This window comes from Penicillium digitatum, chromosome 4 (assembly GCF_016767815.1).
Source record: "Penicillium digitatum chromosome 4, complete sequence".
NCBI classification, from domain to species: Eukaryota; Fungi; Ascomycota; class Eurotiomycetes; order Eurotiales; family Aspergillaceae; genus Penicillium; species Penicillium digitatum.
The window spans coordinates 775,155-798,176 of NC_089387.1; the positions used below are offsets into that span (position 1 = coordinate 775,155).

Genomic DNA, 23,022 nt, shown 5'->3' on the forward strand with positions numbered 1-23,022 from the left:
TTAAGTATCCAAACTATCAACATAGATAGATAGGCGAACCAAAAAAAAAAAAAAAAAAAAAAAAAAAAGATTTTGAGGAAGCAAAAGGAGGGAAAGGTGATGTAGAGCACATTTACAAACGTGAGAGCGAGGCAATGCAGAGAAAGGGAAAGATGCAAGGGTTTTGGTGTATACAAGCCTGTACCCGTAGGAAAAAGAAGGAGATTGGAGGCGAGGAAGAGAGATCCGGAGACAAGACCAAACTTCGCATCTCCAAGCCTGCAAATTCTGACGCCATCACCAACCAAAGATCTCCCCAACACTGAGAGTACTCCAACGCACACCGCCAACAGCAACAACCATCAAGACGACATCAACAACAGCCAGGACCACCGATCCCATCATGAAGCGAGGGCTGAAGATGCGATAGAGCATGAGATGGCGACGGAGATGGCCGGCCCACATAGTCGTGGCGAGATTGATAGTCGCAAAGTAGAGGATATGTGTTCCAGCGGCTTGTACGACATCGGAGAGGATGCGTGTAGCTGGGTTCTTGTTGGGGTTGGAGGCTGGGACACGGTCGTGAGTCTGAAGGGGACGTTTCCAGAGAACGGTGAGGGGGACGGCGATGGCGGCGAGGATCTGTGCGCCGAAGGTATTGAGGATGACGAGTAGTGGGGACCAGGGGTATTGGATTGTTGTGAGGGGGATGAAGGCCGTTTCCCACTGGATGCTGGAGAGAGTGGCCTGGTGGCCTGTTTTGAAGTAGTAGAACGAGCCGAGGACACCGAGGATGGTGGGGCCGATGGGGGAGTTTGACATGGTTAGGTTGTTTGTGTCGAGGATTTCGAGGAGAGAGAGGATTTGCCAGAGGAGGAGGGCGATGGCGCCTTGGCCCATTGGCTTTTGCATGAGGATGATGGCGAGGGCGAAGTTGATGAGGAGGAAGCAGAAGTGGGTTCCGTAGACGTTGCCGAAGCCGAGGATTGTGACCGTTGTTCGTGGGCCTTGTTGTTGGCCGGCGACGGTAGGGGTCGGTGGACTGTTGGGGTCTTCGGTGGGCTTGCTCACGTTTACACTGACGCAGGGCTTGGAGTAGAAGTATGCCGCAGTACCTGCTGCCAACGCGAGGGCGAGGACGAACTGGGCTAGGAAGACGCGGACGAACTTGAGAGTTTCATTGCTTACGGGTAGCCACTCGCCGTCATCGGCACCTTCGAGAATCCAGAAGAGGGAGGTAACGAAGAGACCGAAGCGGAAGGCAAGGCCGATCCATAGGGATGCAGCGCCTTCGTAGGATTTGGAGCCGGCGTAGAAGGACCGTACGACGCTGGGCAGACAGAGTGTGACCAAAAAAGGAATGGCAAGCTGCCAAGGGGCAGAGGTGGATGAAGTCGATGAAGCATAATACGTGGAGCGGCAGAAGGGCATTTGTTCTTCACGGCAGAGGCGGGAAAAAGACGCGATTCGACCGAGGATCACGAACAGAATGGAATGGTACACACCCAAAATTCGGTCCGTAGCTTGCTTCTGTCGCATGGACGAGACACCTGCGCACACGCCGAACGTGGTGAGGAAGAACAGAAGAATTTCGTCCTCCCAGATCGTGTACGAGTTTGAGGCAAATCCAATAGACTGAGAAACGGTTAAGAAAAGCGCAAGCCATCCCCAAATGCCGTTCGGAAGAGGCAGAGTCAGCTTCGCAGGCTTCGTGGCAAGAGCCGGTGTAGCGCCAAGGATGCTTCCAACAGCAGCCAGCAGCACGGTTCCATCGACTGTAGACATCTCTGTCAGGCCAGTCAAGCCGAACCCTGAGCCGGCCACGGCACCAACGCCAGCGCCCACGCTTGCCAATTGAAGCAGACGCGATGTGAGTTGGGTTCGATCTGTCTTCAAGCCTCGGGCATAGATAATCAACAAGACAATACTAGCAAGGAGAATCACAACACCTTGAATCATGCTTGGCACATCGAAGCGCGCCCACAATCCACGGCAGATGTCAAGAGTGTGACGCTGGTACTTGCGGTAGAGTTCATTACTAGCGCGAGCAGCGGTCGACTTGGATGAGAATCCCTTGGAAGCAGACTTCCATTCCTCTTCTGCAGCAGTCCAAAGCAAATCCGACTCTTCGTCATCACCAGTCCCTCTAGCAATCGCATATTCATGCTGATATCTCTTGACCTGGGCTGCAGTCAAACGGTTGACAGCTGCCAGGTTTGCCCAATTGTTTCCACGTGGGCCGGAGAAAACCTCTTCAATAGGTGAGCCTAGATTATTGAACGGGATGGGCATTCCAAGGAGCAAAGACAGCGTCGGAACGAGGTCGATCTGAGGCACGGATCTGTCGCGCGCGAATTGGGGCGGGAGGAGCGTGTCTTTGCTTGTGCGTCCGAAGATGCCACGCTTAGAGTACATCCACAATGCGGCCTCAACTTCGTCATCAGACTCGCCACCGTGATCGCCCTTGATATCCATCCCATGATCTCCCATGACGACCAGAAGGGTCTTATCATCGAGCGCAGCAATAATATCGCGGATGACGCGGTCCATTTCCTGAAGCTTGGATGCCATGGCAGCATGGTTAGGACCATATCTATGACCTGCATGATCTACGCCGAGATAGTGGCCAAAGATGACATCCCATTTCTTGCTGTTCTCCGGTCGGAGCAGTGGGAAGAGATGCTCGTTGACGCCATTGTCGACGGTGTGCAAGTCCCAAACATTGAACGAGTCATACGCATGCGTGAGATTGGTATCAAAGTAGCCTGGGAACAGCGCCTGCCAGGTGTCGTCGCCGAGGTGAACCAGGTTCTTCCCGGCGCTATGCAACTGTGCGACAAGATTGTCCTCATCGATGGCGGTTCCAGCAAAGTTGGAGCCTGCCTCCAGGAAGGTGGGCAGGGTTCCGGTGGTCAGGCCTTTCAGGCGGTTCAGGGTGGTTGTCGGTGGATCCGCGATGAATGGCAGGAGGAAGGCATTGGCAGGGTTTTGCACCGCGGTCTCGTAGAGGACAGGGATGTTGTTGTGGAAGAGGTGGACCACGTCACTCTCTCCCTTCGGAGCGAATGGTACCGTGAAGTCATAGCGGAGGGCGTCGATTATAATAACAACGGCCTTGTCAAAGGTTTTCTCGTGCCAGCAGCCGTTTTGCTGTTTGCTCCCCAGGACTGTGTGTGGTTGGGCCAAGATGTCCTCGAACGGCAATACGTCGCACGATGACTTGTTCTCAAGGACCATACGCGTGAGAAGAAACCCTTTTGTGAACAGATAAATTCCGGCGGCATGCAAGAGTCTGTTATAAATCCAACGTCAGTTCAAATTGTTTTGGGGGGGGGGGGGGGGGGGGGGGGGGGGGGGGATTTCAACGCGTCAATCCAGCAACGGAACGGGCCTTGAACCTCAAGCTCTGCTTGTCTTGAGAAAAGAACCACTCACAACATCCACGCCAGAACACCCATCACACCAAAATGCTTAGACTTGAACTCATGCTCAAGCTCCAATGCCTTCTTATCCAATAGAGCTGCTTGCTTCCGCTTGGACTGCCCGCTAGCCGATTCATCGGAGCTGCGAGTTGTGGCAGCTGGAAGATCGTTGTGAGGGCCATTGGGGTTAGGCCCCGTAGTCCCTGTAGGTGCTGTGACTACCATTTCCAAGGTCTAATGTATGGTCGAAGGTCGATATTGGGGCAAGCTGGCGCGCCAGGTCGCAGATCTGGCTGCTGGAGGCCGGAGGGGCACCGAAGGAACCGTGAACGATGAACACGGTGTGTATTTCAGGGGTAGGGAAGCCGAGAGCACTCACACTTGAGCCGATTTAACCGGTTCAAGCGAGATCCATCGAAGTCGGTTAGAAAGTATAGGCGGGGGGTCGGGGGAGATTGCGAAGGTCTGTACCCCTTTCTATGCGCTGTCTGATGGCTTCCCTATATATAAAGAAGCTATAGCATGGACATGGTTTGAAGAAGTATTGTATCCCAATCCCAATTAGGGAAAAATCTGTTTAGGAGAAAAATAATTCGTGACAGTCGCGGAACCCACGGGCTGGGGAACTCGGCGTTTCTCATTGGCCGGCTGCGGATACATTTGCGGGAGTTCCTCCAGGGTCACTATCCTTACGGTTTTCCTCAATTGACATACGTGTTTCGTTGAATTGAACGTCCCATAATGTGATAAGGAAAGTCGCGGTATTTCGGTAGAATCAGAGATATCGTTGCTTTGTGCTCATCTCTGAGCTCATCTCTGAGCTCTCGGCCTTCAAAAGGACTTTTAAAGATGCCAATTGGTATCTTCAATCTCGCCAACCCACAAATACCTCGTCTTGTCCGGAATTGTTGGGTGCAGTTAAACGGGTATTTCAGTCTCTTCAGTCTCTTCAGTCTCTAATTCTGTTAGAAATTCTCTAGAAATAACATTCTGGACCATTCTGACCTCTTATCTTCGTCAAATCTATCTTAACTGCAGGTTGCTACATAAGCATGTTTAGCACCTTTGGAGCTCGTGAATCCAGCCTTCCCAACCACAACCCGGACGAGGCCTAAATCCTTGCCGCTCAAGTTAGGTTAGTTGTCTTTCTCTGGGTAGATATCACGATCAGATACCCGATCGCGACGTTCGATTCAGCGTAAGAAATGACCTAGGTGGGGCCGTAGCAAAACAGCCATTTGTCAAATGCCGCATCTCCCATTTATATTTGATACATGGCGTGACGTTGCAGATGTCGATCTCTCGGTTCAAACTGTAGGATAGCACCTCTAGCTGCATTTCAAGAGGAAGAGTGAGCAACAAGCTTGTCAGTTTTAGGTGTGTGATCTCTCAGAGACTGGCAGTTGGTCTAAGTATGTGCATCCAGTACGTCTCTGCCCCACGTAACGTGCGGGACGGAAAAGTGTGTACGTATTAGTCTATTGTATTGATCCCTCTGAGGAACAGACTGCATTTAATCTCATCATTGTGGATGGTGAACTGCAACTCTGTGCCAGAAGAACAATCTACTTTTCGGAAACATGGATTGCTCACGCTATCTACTCCTCTCAACGCAAATTACCAGGAGAAGCTGGTGTTGTAGAGAGAGCCGAAAAAGACCCTGTGTCGCGGATGTGCAAGTTCAGAGATGAGAATAGGGTTCCAGTCATGGTGATCACGATGAATTTACTTTCTCCAAAAGTACGCCCAGTTGATCTAGTGCTCACTCCAACAAGCCCCCAGATTTTTACACGAAACTGGGGTCCCGCAAAGGTGACCCTGAACGGCTCTGGGAGGATCCCTGGAGGGGGAACCTTGGAGGGTCGAGGGGAGAGACGGACTGACTCCGCAGGCCTTTTCATGGGTCATCCAGGTCACCTGGTAGAGTTCGTGGCTCAGGAGTCATGTGCACACTGATTTTTTATCTAATTTTTTGGTCAATTTTTTTGGAAAAAAAAAGCAGAGAGGTCAAATTAGAGAATATAGTACAAGTTATCATACTTAACCTCGAATTACATACTGTCCCAAGGATACCTATGGAGTGGGTAACGTTGGAAAGAATGTCGTTGTACGGAGTACATGTAGTAAAATTATGAAAGGCAGATAGCTAGAGCAGATTTTCGTCTTGTTTGGAGGTGAGTATTACTTTGGAATGATGCATTGAAAGGACGAGGTAGAGCAAAGCAAAGAATCGTGAGGAAAGTTTCCGGCGGTCTCAATGTAGCTAGACTATGACTACTGTATCTCTTTTGCAAGCGGACTACGTGATCTAATCTTGAAAATGCCCATCGTGCAGGATTCAACTGCCATTGCAGGCGAGATCCAGGGAACCTTGTGCCTTGCACTCAGCATAAACCAGAACAAACCAATAGGCAAGAGAATAGACTGAATGCAAGGAGAGAGGAGACGCTGCTCTGGCGTACTCGATGTGGAACGGTTCAAGAGGAATCTCCGAACTATTGCTTCTTCGGAAATGGCAAGGACAATGCTGAGTATCGATCCAACAATCACGGCTGTGTAGACGGCACCGATCTGAGTGCGATTGAAGCCATACACGATGCTGAAAACAATGCTAATGCTGCTGAACTGCATGTATAGAATCGCCCATGCGAATGATACCCACACTGAGAACCAGAACACAACAGACTCAGTCACAAGTAGCTTGAGAGGGAAAGCAAAGCTGCGCCCAGATGATGCTGATGTCCAGTTTCAGAGTCTCTCCCAGCAATGAGGAGAAGATGACTGTTTCCCCAGACGCAGTCTGGAACCGCATTTTGTTCAAAGCGTGGCACTTTCTCCTCAAATGACACGGTGCTGATGTTTCGTCAAACAGGAGAGATAGCATCGCAGTGGTACTTCCTATCGTGATGAGCTGGAGAAAAAATATCCATTTCACGCTTAGACGATCAACCACGATTCCACTGATCAGTGGTCCCAGACCTGTGCCGACCATGATCGAGAGGGAATACAAAGCCATTGGTGTATTGCGATCCTTTTTGTGATATAAATCACTGACAACGCCTCCCGTAAGCGTCGCAAAAACAGCCGCACCGCTCCCGGTGACGAATCTCGATACCATGATACCAGCGTAACTTTCCGTGATGGCGCATCCCAGAGTACCGGGAAAGAATACAACCCCCGATCCGATAAAAACCCAATAACGACCATGGATCTCAGAGATCGGGGCAAGAATCATAGGCGCACAGCCGAAGCCGGCCGTGAAGATAGTGATACCAGCATTAAACTGTGTGTCGCTGATCTGCCATTGGCGTCTCAATGGGCCCGAGGCTAGTGCATATGCACCAGCTGAGTACGCAGCGAGCGTCGACGCCATAAATGCTCCAGAAAGGACCGCGATCAGTTGAATGGCAATTGGAACTTGCTTTTGACGATTGACGCATGATCTTCGGTTGAGGAAGCGTCGATTTGACTTGATCGAAGGAACTCGGATACTGAAAATGTAGGGTCAAGGACGTCTAGTTTGAGAAATACGGAGATACATCTGGTGTTGTTAAGAATAGGTTCTCTTTCATCATCTCGAGAGAGGGAGTTGTGGACCGCAATTTTCGTTGTAGAGATAGGCATTAGGATCCCAGATGTATAACGAAACTCTTGGAACTCTTGGAACAGACTGGTTTGTTGAATTCGCTCACGTTTTAGTAAAAGTCAACCACCTCTCCATCGGCAGTTGTTAATAGACTACTCAACTACGGAGTAGTTGTAGTCAATTCAATGTCAATGCGGGGAGAGTTGGATCACGGAGGTCTCACTTCGAGCGGCGTCAAGTCCGTTTTCCCCCGGTGCGGGGGGGAGGGGGGGGGGGAGGGGGAAGAACGTGCCAACTTATGATCTGGGCAGAAGGGGGGTTTTTTTCATAAAGACCGGTTTTATAAAGACCGACATTACTCCGTAAATGGGTACTTTTCTGAAGTCTGATTCAACCTGCAACATGTCGGGCAAAGATGACACCATGTGTGCGAAAGAATGGGCACAGGACAAGTTGTCGCAGATGACTTTGGAAGAAAAGGTTCTGTTACTCTGTGGACAAGATCTCTGGAGAACGAACCCGATTCCTCGTTTAGGTGTTTCCAGGATCAAGACGTCGGATGGACCTGTGGGTGTTCGTGGCGGGATTTTCACAGATGGAGTGAGCGCAGCCTCACTACCAACGGGGTAAGTGATGAGTGACCTTTCTGTCAACTGGGACCACTCCGAAGTGTGATTACTGACATATCGCAGTGTATCCTTGGCTGCTACTTGGGATAAAACCGTCATGAGAGATGTTTGTCAGGTGTTGATCGCGGAAGCCAAGAGTAAAGAAGCTGATGTCCTTCTCGGTCCTACAGGTAAATCAAAATGCCCTATCTTTGAGATACGACACTTCATCTAATCCAGCTTTCAGTTTGCATTCCCAGAACTCCTCTCGGTGGTCGCAATTTCGAAGCCTATAGCGAAGACCCCTTTCTAACGGGCAAGCTCGCCGGAGAGTTCATCAATTCGATTCAAGGCGCAGGCATCGGAGCATGCATTAAGCACTTTGTTGCCAACGATCAAGAGACAAGACGCTTCTTCATTGATGAAAAGATCCCTGATCGAGCCCTTCGCGAAATCGCCCTCCAGCCTTTCCAGATTGCCATTCGGGACAGTGACCCATGGACCTTGATGACGGCGTATAACAAAGTGAACGGAACATTTTGCTCGGCCCATGAGTTCCTATTGCAAAAGGTCCTCCGAGATGAGTGGAAATGGGATGGTCTTGTGATGAGTGATTGGTTCGGCACAAACAGTGTTGTTCCTTCGCTCAAAGCTGGGTGAGTTGTTCTCGACACGTACTGCACATGGGACATCCAACTGATAACACATAGCATGGATCTCGAAATGCCAGGTCCTATTAGGAGGAGAGGTCAGCACCTGATAAACGCTCATCGGCAAGGTCTCGTGGACTTGTCGTTCATCGACACCTCAGCCTTACGGGTGTTGGAGCTGGTACACAAGACGGGTAAAAGCGATATTCCTGACTGGCAAGAAGGGCCAGAAAAGGCTGTTGACCTCCCTGAGCACCGCGCGATTCTTCGTCGGGCGGGTGGCGATGGTACGTTCTTCTCGCCAAGGCAGAATCGAAGAAGTTTAACCCGGTTGACATCTTCGCAGGAATCGTTTTACTCAAGAACTCGGCCAACATCCTCCCTCTTTCTGAATTGAATGGGAAGAAAATTGCAGTGCTTGGTCCCAACGCTAATCGATCCATCGCCACTGGTGGTGGTAGTTCAAACCTTGCTCCTCATTATAGAACAACTCCATATGATTCTCTGAAGACGGAAATCACGTCTAAGTTCCCTACTGCCAAGATCCAAACGCATGCGGGTATCATGACACATCGCTATCTTCCTCTTGTCGATCCAGACGTCATGAAAAATCCAGAAACTGGCAAAAGTGGCGTTGCATTGTATCTCTGGAGGAACTTGACACACGAAGGCGAGCCTTTCCAAATTGAGAATCGTCCAAGTTCAAACTTGGTTTGCTACGATGGACTCCCCCCTGAGTTGACCACTGGGGAGAGGTATTCCTACCGAGCTCGAACAACCATCATTCCGAAAACAACAGGCGAGCATGTCTTTTCTCTTTCCTCTTGCGGTCCAGGCAAACTCTTCCTAGACGGGAAAGTCCTCGTTGATATTGAGCGACATTGGTGGTCTCCCAAGTCTGCACTCTTCATGAGCTACGGATCCCCTGAAGAGCTCGTCCGAGTGCACATGAAGGCAGGTCAAGAGTACGAGCTCTTGCTGGAGTCCATCAGTCGCGAGCACAAGCCATCCGAGCTGGACTACATGTCCGCCGAGCTGGAGCGCGAAGAGGTGCAAGATGGCGGGCGAATTGGGTTCCTTGAGAACCCCGGCAACCTGGATGCATTTTTCCAGGAGGGTGTTGAAATAGCTCGCGACAGCGACATTGCGATTATCGTGGTTGGCAAGGACCAGGATTGGGAGACTGAAACAAGCGATATGGTCTCGATGGACTTGCCCGGACGATCGAACGATTTCATTGCCGCCGTCGCCAAAGTGAACCCCAACACCATTGTTGTCAATCAAACTGGCAGTCCAATTACCATGCCCTGGATAGAGCAAGTTCCCGTCATTGTGCAGGCATGGTACCAAGGACAGGAACAGGGAAATTGTCTCGCGGATGTAATTCTGGGAGCCGTGAACCCAAGCGGCAAACTGCCCATCACTTTCCCCACAAGAATAGAAGACTCGCCTTCGTTTGATAACTATCCTGGAGACAACGATGTGGTTCACTATGGAGAAGGGATTTACGCAGGCTATCGATTCTATGATCACCGCAAGATCGAGCCTCTGTTCCCCTTCGGCCTGGGTCTGTCGTATACGACCTTTGAGTATGGCAATATTCGCCTCAACTCTGACAAGATATCCGGAGACGGACAGATCGAAGTCCAGGTGGACGTTACTAATACTGGACTACGGGAAGGAAAAGAAGTTGTGCAGTTTTATGTCAGTCAGGTCAACCCCAGGTTAAGCCGACCTCCTAAAGAGCTGAAGGGATGGGACAAGGTCCTTGTGCAACCTGGTGAGACTGTCACGGCTCGCGCAGTTCTGGACAAGATCAGCGTGTCATACTGGGATGACAGCGTGAACAAGTGGGTGATGGAGGGAAATGCAGAATTCTGTGTTGCGGCTGCCAAGCATTCGAGAGATGACGGTGTTGTGGCAACGTTCCGTTCTGGAAGCGAGTATCAATGGGCGAACTAGAATAGTACTATACATGTGTGTATAAGAATTTTCCTATTCATTTTTTGGGGGGGTCTAGAGAACGTGACATGATAATTTCCGCTTTAGTTTAAAAGTCGTAATATCTCGCCATCTCGCGCAACAGTAGGGGATGTCTGAGCGATTGATGTCGCGACCTGGTTCCTTGCCTCCTCTAACAGCCTCCATTCTTTCGGCAGTGCAAAGTGCAAAGTGTCGATGTGAAGCAAAAAAGCTACTTGCAATTCCACGGCGAAGAGACTAGAGATGAATCAGGTGAGTTGTTTTACATGTCAACTACGGGGGTTCATACCTTCTGCATGAATTAATTGGGTGCAGTAATAGTGGCAGAGGCTCATTCAGGATTCCGCTGTGAATGACAGACATGAATCCACACTCAACGCCAGTTTTGGAACCGCTCTTGTCTGTCTCGGAAAGAAAGGCAACTTTGTCGCAGTGAAGAGTCCTGTAAATGAAAGGGCGGTGGATGCTCGATTTGGCGGAGTAATACCGAGCCATTAGATGGCCACGTAACCTTTGGTCAGTTGTCCGACATTTATACAGCTCCGGGATTTCTACCTGTGTCTCAGAATAACCTGAGAATTCCAAACCATGTGGTAAACACGTTCGCCATTCTTCTAGTTGACGATCTAGTTCGTCAATGATATATTGAGGTGCTGACAAGGGCCTTCTAGGACTATCAGCTGATTGCAAGACGTCTCTTTGGTTATCATCGCTGTAATCTGATGGCCGCATAAGTAACTGCGTAAAGGGCATTGATAGGGAGACGTACCTCTACTGTAGAGGTGAAAGATGATGCGGTTCAAAAGCTTCCTCATTGAGATCAGTGCTAGAAAGAAGAATTGATATTGTGCGTAAGAAGGATCAGCTCCAATTCCAGGAACCAGCGGCAGTGGTATCCTGCTTGCAAGCTTCCCGAGCCCGCTGGCCGGAAAGTCGAATTCGGCAAGTATTTGGCTGACGGTGGTGTCAGCAACATTGATTCCGGCTGAAGAAGTATTCTTGGAGTACCTTTCATGTAAATATGCAATCCAGAATAGTTGGCACTCTTGAGCCTGTAAGGCCCCCTGTCTATGTTTGGTCAGCCAAGGAGATGTGTATCGGAAGACTGAGTTTGTCTTACAAGGGTACCAAAATTGAGATGGTGGAGCAAGCCCGGTGTATCACTTGCCATGCATCATATACTCTTACCGTTGCGGAATAGAACATGCTAATGCGATCATGTTAGAGAACGTGATGGGTCATGGTCATATCGGGGAGAATTCTGCTTACCCCATTAGAAGTAGACACTGAACGCTGTGCCAGTTTGCACCTTCCAGGTCACGAAACATTTGATTTGCCAAATTGAAAAACTCGATACCGACGTCTTGCTCAAAGCCCGAAGACCACTCCGTTTGTCCGGAATGGTACGCGGTAATAGAACCAAGAGCGCAGACCAACAGTACAGTACAGGTATCAAAGTCCTTGGCAAAGTTTGTTTTCATTGCCTGTCGTAGAGTGTTACGGTAAAATACGGCTTCATCTAGGACCAGGCAAGACGGGTGGAAGTGTTGGAAGTAAGACTGCGTGAGAAGACTCATTTGAGATAGTGACAGGCGAGATGGCCAAGTGTCCCCCATCAAAGACGACTGAAGGAACAGGAGAGGTGTTGTCGACCTTGAATGCTTTGACCGATTAATCTCAAGATTCACCGGATATTGCAACTCGAGCTCGCTCATCTGCAGAGAAGAGCAAGGCCAGGACAAGAGATGCTGCGGCGCCGTTGAATGGCGTTCAGAGAGGGAAAGTTCTCCCATGATCCGACCTGTATCAAGATACGGGGTTGCAATTGCGTATGGGTTTTCTGTTTCACTGACGAATGTTGGGCTGAAAGCAACCGGGTGACTGTTACTTGGGCTTGACGTTATCCCCTGAGTGTCATGGATGGCTTGACCACTAAACTGTCTAAATGATCGGTCGTTCTTTTGAAAGATTGACGACAAGTTGTCGAGTTTCTCATCCATACGCTTTAGTGTTGCTTCCAACTCCATGACTGAAAGGTTCTTCCTTGTTTTTGTCAGCCACAGATCCCCCAAAACGGGTTTCAAAGGTATAATGTACTTTGCCGCAACGGTTTCAGTATAACTGCAGTCCAGTCTCAGCCGTATGCAGCGACTACATGCTGGTCTATCCTCGCTGCATTTTGTTTTTCTCTTTCGACAGACATCACAAGCCTAACTCTTGTCAGCTGGCAAAACGTGGAAGAAGTGGACCAAGACAGACGTTGAGAGCCTGACGCCGAGAGAGATTTTGGAATGCTTGCGCATGGTACGAATGCTCGGTCATATTATCCCAGGGCAATTTTGACAAGACCTGAACATGAAAACTGAAGTGGTCACAACCTTTGAAACGATGACTGGAGCCAAAGCTTCCCCCGGAAAACTAGTTCTCCGCCGTGTATTTTGGCCCGGATTAACTGTTCTCCGCAATAGGCCCCACTTTTGGAAATGTGGACTACTTAGCGAAGGCGAACCTACGTGCTAGGCCGCCAGATAGTTGGAGAAGGGAGACGAGGTCATCTATTCTTTAACCATTAGGTCGGCAAGGGCAGAGGCCGTAAATACGGCCGATTGGTCTTGTCCGAGATCATGTTGAAAAGTTGGTAATCAAGCCCAAATTGCCCACATGAGGCTCGGTTTTCCCCTTTCGGTCACCTCGTCTTATCTTCAACGCATGTTCAACTCAAACACAGCGAGCGAGTAAAAGCGCTCGGGGACATGGTCAGTTGCACTGAATGGGCAAAAAACAGCAAGACCTAAGAAGCACTAAAAGCAGAGGTACACTCACTAAACGCAGACAGACATCTGAGAGAAGCATCGATTTCAGATTTGCCTACACAGCGTAAAATAGGAGGACTAAGTACATACAATATCCAGCTGCCGATTACCGGGTAACAAAGGCACATGAGAAAGGAAGTAAAATAGAGGGGCCCCTAAAAACTTAAAGATAGGACCCCATAAAAGTGGAGAGAAGAAGAGAAATCGAAAGCAGGGATACTGTCACATGTATATCGGACCCTAGGAACGTAACAGGGACGAAAGAGACATGAGGAACCAGGCCTAAGAAATAAATCGCCAGAAAGCAAAGAGAAAAAAAAAAACCGGCAGGCCCTCGCTTTAACGATTCAGCTTCGATGATGATTGGAATACAAGCGGTGTGGAGTACCCATGGATCTGTACAGAAACCGGGTGTTCCGACGATATGCTCTAGACCAAAACGGAAACTGAACGGCATATGTGCAAGCCATGTAGGCCAAATGAGGGAAGGAAGGGTATGTAAGAGTTAGATTTGTAAAAAAAAGATTTGCCAGGGTACTCGTCATGTTTTGAGAAGTCGTCGAAGATTGAAGAGAAATTGAGCGCTATGCGGGCCGGATACGCGGCCAGACAATTGGGCGAGATAGTTTGATCACACGCCTTTAATGATATGTCTTCGTCTCGGCTTTCTCCTTCAATCCACCCATCCGCTCGATGTCCAGGGACTGGAAGCGACCGGTGTCAGTACTCTGGTAGGGCGGAAGCTCCTCATGGCAGGGCTCCAAGCCAATGCTGCCCGCGTCACTGATTCGGACAACGACCATGCGGGAGGTGCGTTTGCCGCTAGCATCCTCCTCTTCTGGGAAGGTGATACGGATCTCAGGCACAGGGCTGGGTGGAGGACTGTAGGAGTTCTCCATGAGGCGGCGTTTCTCGTCATAGACAAGCACAGAGTTGTTTTTGTTGGTGGAAATGGTTAAGTGGCGTCTGTTTGGAGACTCCCCATTGTAGACTGGGAGCAAGTTCTTGTTCCTAAACTGACGCTTGCGGCGGAGGATGAGCAGACCACCGATCAGAACGAGGGAGAGCAGAACAAGAACCAGGAGGGCGATGAGTAGGTCGAGCATAGCATCTGAAAGTCCACTGTCGCTGTCATCGCTGTTGCTGTCGTCACGAGCAAAGAGGCGGGGGAATAGGTTGTTCATCTTGTTGATTGTCGGTAGTCGACGGTTGGCTTTTCGATACCGAGTTTGAGAGGTGTGTAATTGGAAATCGACAGATATGCTTGTGATCGTCGAGTTCAGATTCCCAGGAAGGTCACAGAATCAATCCGGGGAAGTGAACAGTGAAGTGTAATGGAATGTGCGTGCAAATTATCGGTCACGGGATCGTGTCGAAAAAAGGCGAACAATTGAAAACGAGAGTGGGTGAGTTTGAAACAAAAGAATGGACAGCAAGGTAAACCGCTGAAAGAGTGAAGCTGGCACCTGCGAAGGAAAAGAATGGAGGGGATGAATGAGAATGGGATGGATGAGAATGAAGGGAAAATGGAAAAGGGAGGAAGGGGAAGAAGAGGAAATGGGTTGTAAGCCTAGAACTCTTTGCTATTGTTGGTGTGGAGCTAAGCTATTCAGAGCTTAGCGTTGTTCGTTGTTCCAAGGTTGGCCGGGGCCTCTTGGCCACAGGGAACAGCCAATCACAGTCTGTTAGTGCCTGGAGAACGGATCCTTCGGGGACAATTTGCACCCTCTTATTCGCCAGTCAGCTCCACCGAACTATTCCTGTTTATTTTGGTTCCCCTGAGGCCCACGCTCATAAACTTGCAATCTACTGAAATCCGGAGTATGCACATCCTTTATAGTTTAGATTTACATCGGCATCGTCAATGTGATGTTTTGTAAAAAAAAATTTAAGAGATCATGGCGAGCGCTTAATCTAGTACCACAAACGTGAATCACTCAATTTTTAATTTACGGTAAAATAAAACGAAGCTAGTTGTCTGCATAGTGGCTCGAGTTGTGCTCTCTTGAGGCCGATGCTTGTGCGGAACTATGTTGTCAGGAAATGAGTGTTTCACATATCTGTGGAGGGAAATTAGATTTCATGCACCTGATCTTCGAGACATATAAACAAAGCCCCAGTACACGTCAACCAACGCAGTTAGTCTGAGTAAAAAGAAACCATATTTCGTTGGGAAAGAAGTAAAATTAAAAAAGGAATAGAGGTTGGAATTTGAGACAGTTAGTTTCGGGTATCATATAAGCGATGTTGATTTAGTAGTTGGAATATACTGAGCTACATGGAAAAAAAACTAAAAAATCAACCATGACTTCGCCATTTATTGTGCCTTTTAATTTGTTCGGATCTAAAATGAACACCATCATCAATCTCAACTTCAAATTTCCATTGAATTGGTTTAGAATGAAGTACCGTGTCGGGCTTGCATGGCTGCGGATGTAGACATGTCCAAAAAAGCAATCGCACAGTAAAAATATATGTCACAAATGAACAGGCTATGTTTAAAGAAACTCTCCAACTCCATTTACGTGCTGGCAAGGAAAAAACAGAAGAAGTTTTCAGATATCTGAAGTGTAAGATAATTTTAGTCACCGTTTGCCACACCATGGATATATCAATCGCTTGAAATGCATGCATCCTTCTTACACGGATTTTGTTGCTACATTGGAGATACGCGGTCACAGTGCCACATATAATGTCTTTGGCTTTACACGAGTGCTTGGTATATATGGTATTTCAGTTCTTTCAGTTCTCTACTTAATTGCCGGCAGGATAGTGCCAAGAGAGCCACTCCTTCACATAAATTGGGCTCGGGGTATAATCTTAGGGCGACAGCTGATAGCTTCTGTCTGTTGGTAGCACATCTTGCATCCTGAGTTGCAAAATTTCTCTTAGATTAGTGGCATTGACTTTAAGTACACAAGTGTGCTGACACGAGAGGCACGAATCGAAGCATTTATCCGGGCCTCGGGGATATCATTAAAGCTCACCTTGGAAGTCACTTCCTCCAGCCGACGGAAGTTGATCAATTCTAAATGGCACAGGGCCAATGTGGATGTTCTAGTGTTGATTTGACGCTTTACAATCAAGCTCACCCGACGCATCCATTGACACTGTCAAGACCCAACAGTCGAGATCAAGAAAACAACGAACACCACGCCGCTATCAAAGTTTGTCCATTGCACCGACTGAAGTTTCCTACGCGATTTTGGCGTACATCGTAGTGGACAGACTCTGCACCTTTTCCAATGCGGTCAGGGGCCGCCAACACACAATTTGATCCCTCACAAACTCGGAGAAAGGACGATCATCAACAACCCAGTACCCGGAAACAGGTCACACGGCCAACGCCTAATAGCCTCTGTAAGCCGGCCGTCGCGCTCGGGATCATTGAGTGTGCCTAGGCCTACGGGAGTTGAACGCAAGGCAGGCAATGTCCCTCAGGAATCAAATCTGGGGAAAGTTTCTGCGAGTGATGGCCTGACACTTGAGCTGTGCAACCCCTGTGCAAGGATCCAAAGGCGAGTATCCTTGTCAGACTCCCAGACTCTCTCTCCCTTTGCCAGTCAATGTCTCGGCCTTTTTCCAATCTCACTGGGAGGGATTACACCGCGATGACTGGACACCGCAACATTGACGGCAACTGTTCAACACCTGCTGAATGACACCCGTTCTTTATTTTTTTTCTTGTCAAGGTTTCTATGGGCTTCTAACCCGGACAGTTACTTTGGTCTCGTCATTTAACAAGCTGCATCCCACACTTTTACCCACATCTCCATCCAAGGGTCAGTGTGACGATGCGCCGAAGTAAGGGGCTTGGCCAAGTCTACAGAAGTCTACCCAGTCAAGACCGTTTTGTTCTGCGGATCATTTGTCGGAATCTGGGACCCCTCATGGCCCGAAGCGTAGTTCTATCGATGGCTGCGCGCGAGACTATGCACAACTCACAGTTGGGATTTGACTTGATCAACGATCTATTGAGAGCTAGACTCAAGGGATTGGAGGGCAATACCAATACCCGTACACGACCACATGGGTGAAAAACAGACAGCACATGAACAAAAAAGAAAAACAGAAAAGAAAAGCCGGAAGAAAAGCCGGAAGAAAAACAGAAAAAAAAAATAAAAAAAAAAATCGAGAACACAGGCAGTACACAAGAGCGAAACAAATCCCCGTCAACCTATTGAGTTCTTGACCAGGCAGAGAAAGTAAGCCCACAAGAGACGCCCTGCCAATCCTGGAATGGCAGGTAATCCGCAGGCAATCCACAGTTAGAAAGGTGGCGGCCCTTGGCTCTTTTCTGTGAAGAATGTTTCCGGATCCAACCAGACGTTAAATGAGATGTTTTTAAGATGTTTGGAGAGCATTGAATTTGAGATCTAGCCTTGGAAGATAGTTTCCCAAGATAGGATATGGGTACATATAGAGTGTACCTTACTTGTGGTTAAGAGTAAAGTGGGAGGGGCTTAGTGGGCCCGATCGGACCTCCCAAAACCTTCAATCTTGAAGATAAGCTGTTGCCGAGAATTGCAGTAAAGCTTCATTTCGTATGAGGTGGAGTATCGGCGTTGACGCTGACTTCCTTTCTCCCTAATTCTTTTGGGAGACAAACTTTCTCCCCGATGTTTATGTTGGGTACCGGCTTTATGCGGGAGTGTGTTTCTGTCTCGATAGGGGTTCCATGGTCAACACCGATGCCAGGCAGTTCTTGAGTGGAGTGGATAGGAACTTTTGACCGAAATGTTACATTTTTCCAATAGTGACCTCAGGTTTGCTCGTTCATCCCTATGATATGACCCCTTCGACTCTGTTTCGGGGACCATTTGTTGATGTATCAAGCTGGACCATGGGAGATTAGATGACTAGTTGCCTAATAGGATAGTAGAGAGACGGGCCACGTGTAGAGAAAAGAATCGAATCACAATAGACATTATGGAATAAATAGTAAAAAGATGTATAACCAAAGTAGATCTGTACATACTCTCAGTCACGGATGTAAAAACAAGACAAAGAGATGGGGCCAGGCTAAAAAAGAAGCGCCGGGAGGTAGATCGCGGTGACGGTCAGATACGTGCGCCATAAACGACTGGCTGAAAAGATACATGGGCTTACCGTTAAACTATAACCTAAACCTAAGTACCACTATCTCCTGGGCCGGACCTACTCACATGGTTATGGTATTACGCGGCAATACAGCGGCTGATCTGCCTGAGAAATCATTCAGGTTCTTCTTGTTATCTATCCAATTGACTCGGTACTGTTCTTTTTTTTCTTTTCTTTTCCTTCTTTTTTCGTGTGACTCTTTTGAATTGTCTTCCTTTTATTTCAACCGTTTCCTCGTTTTTTTTTTGACCTTTTCCTTTTTTTTTTCCTCTTCCATCACCGCCTCAAGTAACCAACCCACCCCCCAGAACAGCCACACAAAAAAAAATACCCTTAGGCTGTCATGCTGGCGCCTGTGTGACAGCTGGACTACATTAATGCCGTGCCTTGTCTCTTGTCCACATTCCCTTTCATCGATTTACTGAATCCCAGATTCTCATCCTACTTGCGCGAGCGCATTCCATTATCCTCTCTTAGTTCCTCCAAAATCTTCCCCCCCCCCCCCCTCAGACATCCCAAACCACCCCTTGCCTACGCCAATCAATCTAGGGTCCCCCAACGTTCTGATTGTTATTCTCGGTGATCGCCTCTCCACAAGACACATGAGGACGATCTGCACACTGGGAGATTCTTGGAGCATGCACGGAGCAGAGTAAAGTCGCGGCGCCTCCTCAATTCTGAACCCTCCGGCTACAAACTTGAAACCCCACAGCTGCAGCAAACGAAAGGGTGATAATTATCGTTCCAATTCTTTGTCACCTTGCATCTTCTATCACTGTCAGGCTCGATCGACCTTCCTGCCACCGTCAGCATTTCTTGCCTCATTCAGAGCTTGTCGGTCTCCCTCCCTTCCATCTCCCTTCCTCTCTGGCTCCTGTATAATCTGTAAATGTCCTGGGTTCACCGTTGAGGAATACAGAGGACAACGTTCGTTTTCTTCATTTCGCTCTTTCTGGTGATTCCCTCTATCCCCTCCTTTGGTGAGCCGTCCCTTTCAGACACTGGGATGTCCTAGGTGCCCTTGTACCTTTTTCCAAACCTGGCATCCCGTTGCAACGTGATCCAATGTGGCCGTAACCCTGCTAACAAGTGCCTTTTCTCATCACAGTCTTATATTCCTTCGTGTACGCCGTCTCTGGTGCCTGGTGCCCGTTTGCAAATACAAGTCGACACAGCATCGACCGATCGTCTCAGCTCTGTGATTTAGTACCACGAGACAAAACTCTGAACCACTTGCAAATCATCGTCGCCGTTCGAGTACATATCGAATAACTGTTCTGCCGATCGGAAATTTTCCTGGGATGGCTTCTACCATGGCCGCAAATGCAACGAGCGTACACAACGTGAGTGGCACTATCCATGTCGAGCAATGGAAATGCCAATAATAACACCGAATCTAGGCACGATCTAACCGGGCTTCCAACATGACTTCATCCGGGATGAACGACCGCAACCGCGGATCACAAGGCAACGGTGTTGGCAAGGGTTTCGGTGCTAGTAAGGCTAGCTGGAAGAACAACATCTGGGGCGACTCCAACCTTGGAGGATTCGGTGATGGTGAGTGATCTTGCATGAATTGCCACTGAGACGATGCTGACGCGGCTTGCAGAGCAACACCTGAGCGAGACTGCCTTCGAAGGGAAGTCAGGTTCAGGTTCCCTTCTCTCCACATCGGAGTCAGATGGCTGGTCGGGACGTGCCAATCTGCCATGGAGCACTGTCAACACCAACCCCTCCTTCCAGAATAGAGGCCTCGCGACATCCCCCACTCAGACTCGTGCGAATGACCGCAGCGCTCCTGCTATCAATGAAACCAGTGAGAGCTCTTACTTTGCACTACCCCGCACCACTGGCATTAACACCACCGTTGGCACCGCAAGCCACCGACCCTACCTCAACGCTGGATCGGAAGGTGTGTCCCCGTCCGGAGAAGGCATCACCTTTGGTGGGTTTGCTGGTCGACGTCCGATGAACAATGCAGGTCTCGGTGGCAGCCCTGTGGGGGCCACGTTCCCCGTGAAGCCTGGTTTCGCCAGCCCTCTCGATGGTACGAGCGGAGATAGCATGGGTGCTTCAATGGGGATGAGCTCATTGGGATCTGGAATCGTCGAGCATGTGTCTCCGCCCCAGGGTCGCAGCGCATTATCGCACGCCTCTCACAACTCCGCCTCGTACACTACCCAACGTCCCGCTCACTCTGCCCATCCTTCTTTCTACTCCGACAATCATAGCGTTGATGGCCGCTACAGCAGTGGCTCGATGGACCTCAGCGCAGGGTTTAACAAGTTGCAGCTCAATGAAGCTAATTACCCCTCCCAAGTAACTCCGCGACCTTCGTTCATTCCTCATGCATCTTTTGATGGCTCCTTCCAGCGTGGAAAGTATCAGAACAATGAAGACACTTACCAGGCACTTGGATACACCGCAGAAGCCGTACAGGAGCTGCAGCTTGCCTACCACGCACGGTCCAGAGCTGCGAACACCGGCTCTATCTCACCTTCGGACTATGTCCGCATGGATAGCCCTATCTACGCCGGCGTGGACGCGGCCGCCGCTCAATACCGCAACGCGAGTGTGAGTGAAAGCCAAGTGGCTGCCTTTGAGCGCAGGCTGCGAAGTTTCCAAGAGCAGGAGCTTGCCCAAGGTGCAGCGCGGATGCAGTACCCACCTTCTTACGATTTCCAAGCCTACCAGGCTTCTCGTTTGAATGCTATCTCCGGATTTTACCCAGTAGGCAATCTGAGTGGACTTGGTGCTGCTGCTCTGATTTCACGCGCCCAGCGCGAGCATGATCCCACCCAGGTTGTCCGCAGCCCCCTTCTCGAAGAGTTCAGGGCCAACAGCAAGGGGAACAAGCGATACGAGTTGAAGGACATATACAATCATGTGGTGGAGTTCAGTGGTGATCAGCACGGCTCTCGCTTCATTCAACAGAAGCTTGAGACCGCAAATAGCGACGAGAAGGAGCAGGTGTTCCGGGAGATCCAGCCCAACTGTCTTCAGTTGATGACTGATGTTTTTGGCAACTACGTCGTCCAGAAGTTGTTTGAACACGGCAACCAGACCCAGAAGAAGATATTGGCCAACCAGATGCGCGGTCATGTATTGGCCCTGTCGACTCAGATGTATGGATGCCGAGTGGTCCAGAAGGCCCTGGAGCACATCCTAACTGACCAGCAAGCTGCGATGGTCAAAGAACTGGAGAACCATGTCCTCAAGTGTGTTCGTGATCAGAATGGCAACCATGTCATCCAGAAGGCCATTGAGCGTGTTCCTTCGCAACACGTGCAGTTCATTATCAACGCCTTCCGCGGCCAGGTGAACAGGCTCGCCGCCCATCCTTATGGCTGCCGCGTCATCCAAAGAATGCTTGAGCACTGTGAGGAGGTCGATCGCCAGTCCATTCTGGCTGAGCTTCATGCCTGCACTTCCAATCTGATTCCTGACCAGTTTGGCAACTATGTGATCCAGCACGTTATTGAGAACGGCGACGAGAAGGATCGCACTCGCATGATCGACATTGTCATGGGACAGCTCCTCGCTTACTCCAAGCACAAGTTTGCTAGCAACGTGGTTGAAAAGAGCATTGAGTTCGGTGCTGAACATGAACGTATCCACATCATCAGCACCCTCACCTCTGCGAACGATCGCGGTGAGAGTCCTCTCCTTGGCCTCATGCGTGACCAATATGGCAACTATGTCATTCGTAAGTTTAACCCTACCATTCAGAGTGTATTATGCTTACCATCAACAGAGAAAGTGCTTGGCCAACTGAAACATGTCGAGCGTGAAGCTCTCATCGATCAGATCAAGCCCCTTCTTGGCCAGCTGAAGAAGTTCAGCTATGGCAAGCAGATTGTCGCAATCGAGAAGCTCATCTTCGACCCCACTTCTTCTGCGACCGGTCCACTGCCTCACGCCACTTCGACTACTCCCCCTCACTCTCACAAATCCTCCCCGCAACCTGCCAAGCGCTCAATCCCCACTGAACAGCCCCGGGCCCCTTTTGTCGGCAACGCTCCACCCACACCTCCCCCGACGGATGCCCAGCCCACCGTCGACACCACCCTCGAGTCGAAAGCCCTCGCTAAGAGCACTGTGACCTCGGTTTCGAGTCCCGAGACAGGCAACACCGGTGTTACCGTCCCGGTCGATGTCACCAGTGCTCACTAATTCGTTGCACACTTTGTCTTGATTGCCCAACATAATCTTTCTAATCCTGATTTGACCTGAGCCGAGTGACTTCTACTTCTCTATCTACTATGGGGCGTATACATACAGGGGAACCAGACGGGATATATGCCACCAACGTCTATGTGACTCTCCCCTATTTGACCATGGCTTTGACGGCGCAACATTGAGGGCCTGGGATGTTTTTATTCCTTTATTTCTTTTTCTTTCTTGTGTTGATTTCGATACCGATCTCGGACCGCCGACTTATTTCCTGTCTTACCTTATTTGTCCTTGCTTCTTCTCTTGACATGTTCATTTATTCTTACGATTGTGCCTGTGAATCATTGTCAACGCTTCTCGCTACGAGATCCAGGTCCGAGAATCGAAGTGGCTCCGGCGTCTTTGTTCTCACCAGTTCTTTCATTTCATTTTATTTGTCATGGGGTTTAGGATGTGATGGGGGAGGGGGGAGGAGGGTTAAAAAAAATTGGCAATCGGCTTGGAAAGGGGGGAACGGATCTGATCTTTCGCTCTTCATGATTTTCCGAGCGCAAATGCCCATAGCATGGAGCCGGACCCTCCACATTCACATTCGATTCAACAGAAAATACGAGGAAAAGAATCAAATCAACCACTTTGCACAGCAGTTACCTTGTGCCATGGTATCTGCATGATCTACTCAGAACTACCTTCCACTTATCTCTTTCA

At 49.4% G+C, this 23,022-nt stretch overlaps 8 protein-coding genes across 8 annotated transcripts; 3 read left to right on the forward strand and 5 right to left on the reverse strand.

Moving 5' to 3' along the window:
- Positions 1-276: 276 nt before the first annotated feature.
- Positions 277-3,626, reverse strand: Pdw03_0256 (Phosphoethanolamine N-methyltransferase, putative; the record flags this gene model as incomplete). The annotated part of the gene is made up of 2 exons (XM_014681960.1): positions 277-3,271; positions 3,415-3,626. The coding sequence occupies 2 exons, from the start codon at positions 3,624-3,626 to the stop codon at positions 277-279; spliced, it is 3,207 nt and encodes a 1,068-aa protein (XP_014537446.1).
- A 693-nt stretch (positions 3,627-4,319) lies between these two features.
- Pdw03_0257 (uncharacterized protein) lies at positions 4,320-4,739 on the reverse strand (the record flags this gene model as incomplete). The annotated part of the gene is made up of 4 exons (XM_066099550.1): positions 4,320-4,357; positions 4,407-4,433; positions 4,496-4,519; positions 4,577-4,739. The coding sequence occupies 4 exons, from the start codon at positions 4,737-4,739 to the stop codon at positions 4,320-4,322; spliced, it is 252 nt and encodes an 83-aa protein (XP_065957277.1).
- Positions 4,740-6,087: 1,348 nt separating this feature from the next.
- Pdw03_0258 (drug proton antiporter yhk8) lies at positions 6,088-6,774 on the reverse strand (the record flags this gene model as incomplete). The annotated part of the gene is made up of 1 exon (XM_014681961.1): positions 6,088-6,774. One exon carries the CDS (start codon positions 6,772-6,774, stop codon positions 6,088-6,090), a length of 687 nt encoding a protein of 228 aa, XP_014537447.1.
- Positions 6,775-7,389: 615 nt separating this feature from the next.
- Pdw03_0259 (Beta-glucosidase B) lies at positions 7,390-10,207 on the forward strand (the record flags this gene model as incomplete). The annotated part of the gene is made up of 5 exons (XM_014681962.1): positions 7,390-7,613; positions 7,680-7,786; positions 7,843-8,251; positions 8,306-8,532; positions 8,592-10,207. The coding sequence occupies 5 exons, from the start codon at positions 7,390-7,392 to the stop codon at positions 10,205-10,207; spliced, it is 2,583 nt and encodes an 860-aa protein (XP_014537448.1).
- Positions 10,208-10,290: 83 nt separating this feature from the next.
- Positions 10,291-12,531, reverse strand: Pdw03_0260 (Oleate-activated transcription factor 1; the record flags this gene model as incomplete). The annotated part of the gene is made up of 9 exons (XM_066099551.1): positions 10,291-10,465; positions 10,518-10,947; positions 10,998-11,182; positions 11,237-11,296; positions 11,349-11,435; positions 11,498-12,271; positions 12,326-12,349; positions 12,430-12,438; positions 12,488-12,531. The coding sequence occupies 9 exons, from the start codon at positions 12,529-12,531 to the stop codon at positions 10,291-10,293; spliced, it is 1,788 nt and encodes a 595-aa protein (XP_065957278.1).
- Positions 12,532-13,682: 1,151 nt separating this feature from the next.
- Pdw03_0261 (type I phosphodiesterase/nucleotide pyrophosphatase) lies at positions 13,683-14,225 on the reverse strand (the record flags this gene model as incomplete). Its single annotated transcript, XM_014681963.1, has 1 exon — positions 13,683-14,225. One exon carries the CDS (start codon positions 14,223-14,225, stop codon positions 13,683-13,685), a length of 543 nt encoding a protein of 180 aa, XP_014537449.1.
- Positions 14,226-18,779: 4,554 nt separating this feature from the next.
- Pdw03_0262 (uncharacterized protein) lies at positions 18,780-19,413 on the forward strand (the record flags this gene model as incomplete). Its single annotated transcript, XM_066099552.1, has 4 exons — positions 18,780-18,793; positions 18,924-18,975; positions 19,061-19,121; positions 19,250-19,413. The coding sequence occupies 4 exons, from the start codon at positions 18,780-18,782 to the stop codon at positions 19,411-19,413; spliced, it is 291 nt and encodes a 96-aa protein (XP_065957279.1).
- Positions 19,414-19,454: 41 nt separating this feature from the next.
- On the forward strand, positions 19,455-22,314 carry Pdw03_0263 (mRNA binding protein Pumilio 2, putative; the record flags this gene model as incomplete). The annotated part of the gene is made up of 4 exons (XM_014681964.2): positions 19,455-19,484; positions 19,542-19,698; positions 19,751-21,847; positions 21,896-22,314. 4 exons carry the CDS (start codon positions 19,455-19,457, stop codon positions 22,312-22,314), a joined length of 2,703 nt encoding a protein of 900 aa, XP_014537450.2.
- Between the last annotated feature and the right edge of the window lie 708 nt (positions 22,315-23,022).